Source organism: Corvus brachyrhynchos, unplaced genomic scaffold, assembly GCF_000691975.1.
Source record: "Corvus brachyrhynchos isolate BGI_N302 unplaced genomic scaffold, ASM69197v1 scaffold61, whole genome shotgun sequence".
Lineage (NCBI taxonomy): Eukaryota > Metazoa > Chordata > Aves > Passeriformes > Corvidae > Corvus > Corvus brachyrhynchos.
In genome coordinates this window covers 5,619,397-5,629,429 of record NW_008236478.1, presented here as the reverse complement: position 1 = coordinate 5,629,429, position 10,033 = coordinate 5,619,397, and the positions used below count along the sequence as shown (strand labels likewise).

Below are 10,033 nucleotides of genomic sequence, written 5' to 3'. Positions count from 1 at the left end.
GCTGATCGGAGCAGCCGGACTGTGCTCCCGCTGCACTCTGAAGGACTCACGGTGCGCCCGGTGCTGCTCTTGGGACGTTTGCGTGGGTCCGGGTTTAAACTCGGCAGAAAGCATTGTGGTGTTATTGCAACAAAAATACCTGACCACGCAAACAAAAACCTAGTGAAAGAAGCCCTGAGTGCATGAAGAATAGTAGAGGATTTAGGCAATTGCTTAGAAGTTGCTTCGACTGACTCAGAGTTGCTCTTCGGGACTATTTTCATAAAGCGCATCTTAACACCCGGGTTGAAAATCAGTTTACAGTGACTGAACCTACTAAAAATGTGCTTTTGCTGCCTGATGTTACTCGATGAGCAGATTACTTTTCCCGGAGTCGTGACTGCTTTACTCTTTTTCAGTGATAGAGGGAAATAAGGGAAGGACAGGATCATTCATTTGCTACCAAAGTTATCTTTACTAAAGCTAAGTTAGTGCTGTGAAAGGTGAATTATGAAGCTTAGTAGGCGAGAAGTTTGTTTGTGGGGTTTTTATCACTTCAATAGATTGTTTCAAACAATATGAGTTTACATTAAAACGTGGAAAAATTTGTGTGACTCTATTCCAACTTGATGTCATTAAGTTAAATTAATCAAGTTAATTTTCGCTGGAAATGTAATTGTACTCAAAATCCTGCTTTAACGCAGCATGTGGGTGCACGGTCTATCTTATAAATTTATTCATGATAACAGAGGACAGCACTGCTGTTCCGCTGCATACAAGAGGAGGTACTGGCTACTAGGCAGGAGCCTGGAGGAGGTGGGTTTTTTTTCCTACCAGTCCAAATTTTATATTCAAGATAGATCACAGTACAGATTTTTCTCCAATGTGGTGTTCATAGGACTTTTGTTTTGATGGGACCGTGTGATCTTAACTAACTGCCTTACAGCACACTGTAATCAGTGTCAGTGTGACATCAATTAGATTGTGTCAGTGTTTTAACGTACACATGAAGCAAATGTTGGTTCATGTACACCCCATTCCTCTTCCTAAGGTTCAGCTGCCTGTCAGTGGCCTTTTCCTGAAGGCATCAGCAGGAGATTTGACAGCTCTAGAACATGCAAACACTTAAGTACAAAGTCTGGTTGCTCAGATTGAGGTGTAGCAAGAGACGGGTTGAGTTAAACTGTTGAACTTTGCATTGAAGCAGCTGAGGAATACTTGCATACCCTTGCTGTACAGCCTTTGCAGCAGAGGTAATACAACAGACATGGTAAAAGCTGAAGTCACCCTGGGGGATTGCCCAATTGAAAGATGTTAAATTTTAAGTTGTTAATGTTGTGCAGAAACAAAGTATTTTTTAGTTGTTCTGTAATACAACAAATGGATTTTGTTCACTGAAAAGGGATTCTGAAATGGTGGGAACAGAAGGAAGAAGGAAGAAATCCTTTTAAATTTCCATTATAAATATTAAAATATCAGCTGTATTAATCTGATACCACTTCAAACTTACTGTTTTAATAAAATTACTTGCTGCTGTCCATCTAGGAGCTGAAGCTGCCGTCTTACAAAGGCCAGTCTCCCCAGTTACACTTGAGAAGATACTTTGCAGACCTGATTGCCATTGTGAGCAACAGGTTCAGACTCTGTCCTGCTGCGCGACATCTGGCTGTGTATCTGCTGGACCTCTTCATGGACCGCTATGACATATCCACACAGCAACTGCATGTGGTGGCTCTTTCCTGTTTACTTCTAGCAAGTAAGTATGTGGCACCAAACTTGAACTAGATTCATAGATTTTACTGCCAAATGCAAGGTGTGTCTTGGTGGGATAGAGCAGGTGGGGGAAACAAAGTAGTTATAAAAGAGGAGCAGCATGTATCAGTTTGGCCCAATAGGTAGAGCATTTCTTTAGGTTTGTTTTGATTTCTGTTGGCACTGAGGTGGATCACTCTGATGGAATTGAGGTAGGAAAAAAAACAAATGGTGATTAAAAACTAATGTTTATACTTGGAAACAAGTTATTCTAATGTGAACTTTAAGACCTGTGTTGTAGGAACAGAAAGACTGTCTTTCTAGGAGTATCTCAAAATAGGTAGGTCCTGTGCTGGAAATTAGAAATTTGCGTATCCGTGATAAAGAAAGAAATTAAATAAACTATGTGTAGACTGCACTGCATTCTGCTGATGGTGCTGTGTAGTTCTGGAATACTCCAGATTTTGTAAATTGCAATGTTATTTAAGCAAGTTAAGGCTAACATAAATCATGTATTGTCACATACAAAATGTAATATAGGTAAAATACATCCATGAAGATAGAATTAATTACAAACACTCATTATGAACAGTGCTGCTTATATTGACCTCAGCTAGATTCTTGTGGTGTGTATCCATGTTTCAACATTTGTTGAAACCCCTTTTCAATATCCCTGAAAAAATATGGGTGCAGATTGCTGGGAAACCTGCTGGCACTTGTTCTTAAACCAATACATGCAGAGAAACTGGTCCTGGCAGCAGAACTAACTGTTGGTTCAGTTTATGTTGATCTGTTTCTCTGAATCTATTCTCATTCTCTCCAATAAGGGCTCTAGGCCTGCTTTGCTACAAAACTGGAGTGCTGTGGTGTTGGACAGTTTTCATCTTTTCACTGCATCCGGTGTCCACTAATACAGCTATTTAGTAGAACAGTTAAACCAGAAAAGGGTTGTTTCAGATTCTTCTGAGGGCAGACTTTGACTAGGTGCCACCAGCCAGTAATCTTCTCTTGGCAAAGGATGTTGTGCTGAGTATGAAAACGTTGCCTCAGAAACCACTGTAATCCATTTAGGAAAATGGATTGGCTTTGAACTAATGCCGGATTTTCAAATTAAATTCATGTTCTGAAGAGGATTTTAATTTTTTTTCTTTTAAATGAACCACTGCTATCTTTCATGGCAAGCTGCAAGTAGAGATCTGAAGGCCTCGGGTACTCACTCTTCTGAGAAGCAGTGTATGGATTGGTTCAGAGAGAACCAAAATGCTGTTTTAAACTTCTGCCCTATGTGGCTTAAACAAGCAGTTTAGTCAGTGGTGTAGTAAGTTATGACATTGCGATATACCTGATAAGGTTAAAGAAGTAATAGGAGAAATTATTATGTGACTCCTGAAGTTTTTATTTCTGTAATTACTGGTGTATGGGAAACAAGAACTAACAGCCTGGCAGTGGTATTGGATTAAGTCCTAAGTACCTCCACTGTTGAAAAAAGTAAATGTTCACGTATGTTCAGTCCTGCAAAACTCAAAGAATGTGCATTTACAACCTATCATGTAGTACTGAATAGAGAGTGTAAGATGGAAAGAATTTGCAATGAAATTGAAATAGCACAACCATATGTCAAACTGTATGGAAATGTGGCACTTGTTTCTCTTATTAATGGGTTTTCTACATACACAATTTTGCTTTAGGCTAAAAACATACAGGCCTGACAAGTTAGAAGTCCAAGGAAGGTGGAAACAGTGTATGTGGCAGAGGGGGTTTTCATGTTGCTGAAATCCACTTGTTTGCCAGATCTCAAATGTAAAACTGCACCTACCATAGCAGGCATTAAAAGCAGTCAGGTTGGCTGGAGCTCTAGCTATGCTCTAATGAGTTTTAGACACAAAAAGGGTGTGTGGGGGCTGGAGGGTGATTAAAGCCAAATGCTCTTGTGGTGTGTTTGCCAGGTCACATCAAAGTGGTATTTCATTGATGATGGAGACACATTATACAATAATTTGGTGACAAAAACTTGCATATGCAATGTCAGTGATGTCCTAATATTCTGTTCTTGGCAGCTGGCTTCTGTGTGCCAGCATGGGAAAACCAACAGGAAACATGGCACTGCACAATATCCTAGACAGTGTTTGACATTATCTGCTGAAATTTAGCCCGTTTTAGTACATACCCCTTTTTGTCTCTAGTGACATATTCCTTTTGAGCTTTGCATCTGCAGGAAAGTCTCAAGCTTGTTTGACATAGTAGAATTGAAATATGACCAACAAGACATTAGCTACAATCAATTTTATAGTTCATTTGTGCTGAACCTTTTTTTCCCTCCTCTTTCTGTTCATCTGAAGGTAAATTTGAAGAAAAGGAAGACAGTGTTCCCAAACTTGAACAGTTGAACAGCTTGGGTTGTATGACTAACATGAATTTGGTACTAACAAAACAGAATTTGCTTCATATGGAGTTGTTGTTGCTAGAAACATTTCAGTGGAATTTGTGCCTCCCAACTGCTGCTCATTTCATCGACTATTATCTTTCTATTGCTGTCCATGAGACTGATCTTCATGATGGCTGGCCAATGGTTTGCTTAGAGAAGACTAAGTTATATATGGCAAAATATGCCGATTACTTTCTGGAAGTATCATTGCAAGGTGAGTTACAGATTTCAGATAATGACTTCTTTGTTGTCTTGACAGACAGTGTCGAACTTAAATGAATCTTTTTCTCATTCCTTCCTTCTAGATCATGAATTTTTAAATTATGCCCCTTCTCTAGTTGCTACTGCATGTGTAGCTTCTTCAAGGATTATCTTGCGTCTCTCACCCACGTGGCCTACCCGGCTGCATCACCTGACTGCCTACTCCTGGGACTTCCTGGTGCCATGTATTGAGCGACTCTTAATGTGAGTTAACAGCAGTGGCTTTTCTTAAGCCCATTTCTGCATCTGTTGTTATGCTTAACTGCTGCCAACAGTGCAATTACATTTCTTCATAAATTTCCATTCCTCTGTTCTAAAAATACTGATGTATTAGGGCACACAAGTTTGGTAGATACATATTGCGTTAGGAAATAACTGTTTTGCTCTTTTCAAAAGAGAAATCTTTATCAGATCTAATCTCTTTCCTGTTCTTTCAACAAATAAACTTCTGCCTTGCACTTCCACTGAACATGTGCTTTGAGCATCTTAAATAGCTTGTTCCCAATCTCTCTAGCTTGCTCAGAGAGCAAAGAGATAGCGAAGAGTACCAAAGACATAGGAGCTTTCATAGAGAAGACTGTATGCCTTGGAAGTTCAAGGCATGCTCCAAACAGATGATGGATCAAATGTGCAGACCATTGAGTGACCAGCTTTGGCAGGAGGAAATGACCAGGAGTCTGTATTTATTTTTGCTGTATCCATTTTTGCACTATAGCTGACATGAGATAAAAATGCCAATGAATGCCAAGTGAACCTTCCTGGGAAGGCATGTTACATGTTACAGTCTGCTTTCTCTCTACAGAAATTTGCTCTTATCCAAGTCTTAACATAATTGTGATCAGTAGAAGCACAGCTGTATCTGGAAGAACCACAGCAGCCTTAGAAATGTGACATTTTCACCCCTGATATAGCCTCTGTTGGCTTCACCAATGTGGATAATGAAAGGAGTAGTACCTAAAGCATGCAAGTTCTGTTGCAGAAGTGTTTTCAGTATTGCTCTGGAACAGAGGGAGGGCACCATCAAAAAGTTAGCAATGAAAAGTGTAGGTGGCATCTGCTTAACATAGAATTGCATAGAATTGAGGAAGAGAGTGTGTCTAGATACATTCAGACAGGTGTAAATCAAAGGGAATTCAGGTGAGCTGTACTGAATAGGCTAGAAAAAAGGTGAGAGGAAGAAAAAAAGTGTTTCTGCTCTCCAGAACAGGATCCTGTATGAATATACATACGATTTTTAAGTACTGTAATGTAGATACTACAAACATTTCTGGTATCTTGTCTTTAGAAACCTTATGCTCTGTTTAACTTAAATGCAGTAGAAGCAGCAAGTTCAGGTTCTGCTAATCTGGCAATTTATTGGGCTAATAAAGTACAGTAGCAAACTCTATTTCACTGTAATTCTAGGTCCCGCTGTATTACATGTATTGTACTTGGCTTTTGTCTGTGTTTTTTATTGCTATGCAATGAAGTGAAATGCCAAAAAGAGAGACTGTACCCTAACCAAATTTTGAAACCTTAGGTGATTGTAAATGGTAGCTAAAACTATTTTATTTTTTTTAAAGCTTTGGAAGCTGTCCGATATCTGCAGCATTTTTAGAGTGCTCTTAAATGTTAACTCAAAAGAGTTTAAATTATATTAATATCTATTTTGATGCATTTTGTCTTTTCAATTTGTTTTAGTGCGCATGATAATGACGTGAAGGAAGCAAACAAGCAGAAAGGACAACAGGCTCAGTCTGCCCAACACGCTGTATTTCAGCCCCCAGCTCCAAGTGCCCAGCAGGCCAATGCTCAGCAGCACGTACCACAGTATCTCCAGGCTCATCAGTCTTCGTTACAGTACCACCACCCAGCATCACAGCAGCAAAGCTGCCAGCAGATACTATCATCCACTCACACAGCCTCTTACCCACTCCAGACTTGCCCTGCTGCCTTACAGACCAGTGCTCAGGCTCGAGGCCACGTACAGACCGGTGCTGCCATGTCGCTGGCTGTGCCGCTGGAAGTGAAGCCGTGCATAAGCGTCTCCTACAACCGGACATACCAAGTGAATGGACGATATTCCTGTATTACTCCCTGCTTTGAGAGGTGATAAGTACAAAATGGTTTTGTGCTTCTTTGTTCAGGGCGGAGAGTTGTGTGGCAAATGGTTTCATTTTTTTGTTAAACCTCAAAAAAGTTTGAGGGCAAAAAATTGAATAAAAAAAGGTGTCTTCCCAGAAAAAAAGCAGCTGGATTGGCAACCAGTACCACAGCTCAAATAACAGACTGCAAAAAATTAGCACACAGGCCATCCTCTAAAAAAGAATTTGTATGCTTGGGGATAATAAGTTCTTACTCTGACACTCAGAATATTCTGCTTCTAATGTGTGTTGATGAAATACTACTCAAAAGAAAAACTGCTGTGAACTAACTACAGACTCACCTTTTAATGAAGGAGATATGCAGTATTATTTTGAAGACATTTGTCATACCACCGTACAGTATTAACACTTACTTTGTACTGACCGAAACTTAAGAATCCACTGAATGCCAGACTTCTACAGGTACATGGAGATCACAGGAAGAAACAATTCTCATGTGGCTAACTCCATACTCTTGCCCCTTTTTCACCACTTGTATTGGTTATTTGCTTTAGGCTAAGGCATGTGAATTAACTGGTATTTTGGCTAGTTTTTTAAGTTTTGTACTTTACAGGACAGACAATATATTTTTGCCTCTTTTATCCTCCCTATCTTTTTTGTGTTTAAAGTAACTCTTTCATACTAACTCAGGGACTTTTCTACTCATTACTCTGTGCTGCTGGTTTGTACACTATTTGGGTATAACTCGGGGAAGGAAGGCAGAGAGGGAAGAGACTATAGCAAGTGGAGTGGCTTTTCTTCAGGGCATCTATGCAGAGTACCAAAGGGATATGTTAGAGTTCACAGAATGTAGATGTGAACTACTGCCCAGCAGTGTGGTAATTGAAGAAAAGAAAGTTTCAGCTGAACTTGTACTGTACCAGAACTACTACAGTGCTGTGATTCCTCTGTATACACACACACACAAACACATGAATATTATTAACCAACAGAAAGCATCCTCCAATTGTACTGACAGTATCATCCCTACAGAAAAAGTACAGTTCAATGCTGACAGAAATGCAGTTCTGTCAGGCTTATAGTGGAGAGAAACTCTCAGGTAATAAAGGGGCAACTTTTTCTTCTACTATTTGGGAGTTCTAGAACAAGATACAGAGATTTGCTCTTCCAAATGGGTGGATCAGAAATATTTTGCAGAGTGATCTGCTTCATCACAAGTAAGGTGCTAATTACATAACTCTATGGAATTACACTATCTCCTGTGGAGTGGATAGTCTGAGGGTAGAAAGCTTCATTCATCCGCCTCTTGGATGGAAGCTATGGTAGAGATATTAATGGAGATGGTTTTTGGGGTTTTTTGTGTGTTTGTTGGGGTGGTTTGTTTTGTTTTGTTTTGTTTTTTTGTTTTTTAAATACAAGACGATATCAGACTTCCTCCTGTGCTAGAATACGGGAGGAAGTGGTATGAATGGCAGGATTCTTACTACTTTAAAATATCTTTATAGTATATGGGCTTAAGGCTTTTTTTTTGGTTGTTTCATTGTTCTTTTACCATCTTCCCCCCTGTCTTAGTGGCAGCACTTAAAATAGTGTACCATCGAATGACACTGAATTATTGTGGCTCTTACAGAAACTGTTGCAGGGGCAATTAAGTTACATTATCAATATGAAGATGAAGGCTTTATCACCATAATGTTCAGAATGGAGGGAAGACAGCTGTGTTCCTGGGGCTAAATTATAACATGCTACAAAAACCTATTTATTGTTTAGGAGAAGAAATCCTCTTTCTCTTTGTTTTGTCTTTTAAATCCCAGTTTTTGTTGTGGGCTTTTGTGGCATAGATGTGCAGGTCAAGAACAGGAGGGTGAATGGAAAAGATGACTCCCTTTTATCCTAGAGAATCAACTTTGAAATAGGCATAGTGTGATCAATTCCTCATTAAAATGCAAGTTGGTTTGGGTTCTTTTCCTCTCCTCTCTTCATCTCTGAATAAATATTTCCCCATGTCTGAGAGTAGTGTTAAGTAGAGACTTTCCACCTCATAAGATGCCATGCTTTTTACTCGGCACTGTTACCCATTTTAGAGGGAAATGGACTTCTTTCTGCTGGTTTCATTTTGTTGCAATGCTGTATCCAAGTCCTCAGTGCTCTAACTACCTCTGATGCTATGAATGTACAGTCTTGTAATAGACCATGACTTGAAATAACAGCAGATGCCTGTAGCATTTTTCTTCTGTAAAATCTTTCCATCAGCTAACTTGTCATCTTTTTTTGTGACACAGCAGTATAGGTTCTTCTTTTTGGGGGTATTAGTAAATTTATCCCATAGGCATTTGATATATAAAAATTTAACTAATACTTAACACTGGAATTATAATGGGTGGGGGGCTTATTCAGTTAGTTAATACCACAGATTTACATTTAATAGGGTATTTTTAATTTGACTATTTTAAGACATTAGGTCAATTGTAAAAAGATACACTACATGCTGTTCGTTTTTAATTTATTACTTAGTCTGAGTTTTTTTCTGACACTACAGCTGCATCATGATGACAGAAAATGTACACTGAACAGTTTCAATCTATATTATTTAAAAGGGCTTTATCAGTGTACATTAAAAATACACTGTTCTTACTATTAGAACCAAAATGTGTTTTTTATGGCATAAATAAGAATGGTGCTTCTAAATGCAAAATGTCCAAAACAATGGAATCTTTGTGAGTGCTATGCATTCAACTTATTTTTTAAAATAAAACTAGTTTTGAGTAAGAAGGCTCCAGAGTGTATTATGCTTTGTATTATGTTTTTTTAAAAAAATATGTAAACTGTCTTGCCCTGTGTATGGGCTGAAGCTGTAAGGACTTCTTTCTCTCCCTCCCCCCTTGTTTTCTGTGACATATCATAAGCTTCAAGAACACTCAGACTTCACAATTGAAAAAAAAAATAGGAAGGAAATCATGCAGGAAGGGGCTTTAAAACTAAGTGCAGCCCCAGCATATGCTAAGTATTGTACACTTCAACAATGAGTCTAGTACACAGCTGTAACAAAGAAATAAAGAACAAAAGAACTTGAGTAGTTCAAGAGCCAGTGGGTGCATTCATTTTGTTCTCATACAAAAAAGCAACCATTAATACTGACAATCTCAGATTTCTAATACTAGAAATCATTTAGGAGATGTGGGAATAGCCTCTTGTCAAGAGCTACAAGCACTTGTGTTATTTACAATAGCTGTGAAGGCTCAGTCATGCTGCAGGCTGCATAAAATCACATGATGTGTCCTAGCACAAATATTTTTGATTGTTTTGAACTTCTGATAGCTGCTGCTTACTAGAAGAAGTTCTATTTCTTCCTAACACTTCACACATTTCATATTTGTAACAAGGTTGTGATTATGGCTAGAGTCCCAAAAATTAATATGCTTGCTTAGAATTTAATTTGTCTGAAGTCAGAAAATGAAATTGTGAGGCCTCTTAGCTTTCATTCCATTTAGGAATAAAGCACTGATTGTGAAAACCTTTTTGGAGGATCTAG

At 38.8% G+C, this 10,033-nt stretch overlaps 1 protein-coding gene across 1 annotated transcript; it reads left to right on the top strand.

The window, feature by feature from the left end:
- The first annotated feature begins 1,480 nt into the window (after window positions 1-1,480).
- Window positions 1,481-9,275, top strand: CCNJ (cyclin J). Its single transcript, XM_017726061.1, has 4 exons — window positions 1,481-1,735; window positions 4,071-4,370; window positions 4,462-4,621; window positions 6,098-9,275. The coding sequence occupies exons 1-4, from the start codon at window positions 1,669-1,671 to the stop codon at window positions 6,507-6,509; spliced, it is 939 nt and encodes a 312-aa protein (XP_017581550.1). The 5' UTR covers window positions 1,481-1,668; the 3' UTR covers window positions 6,510-9,275.
- Window positions 9,276-10,033: the final 758 nt, after the last annotated feature.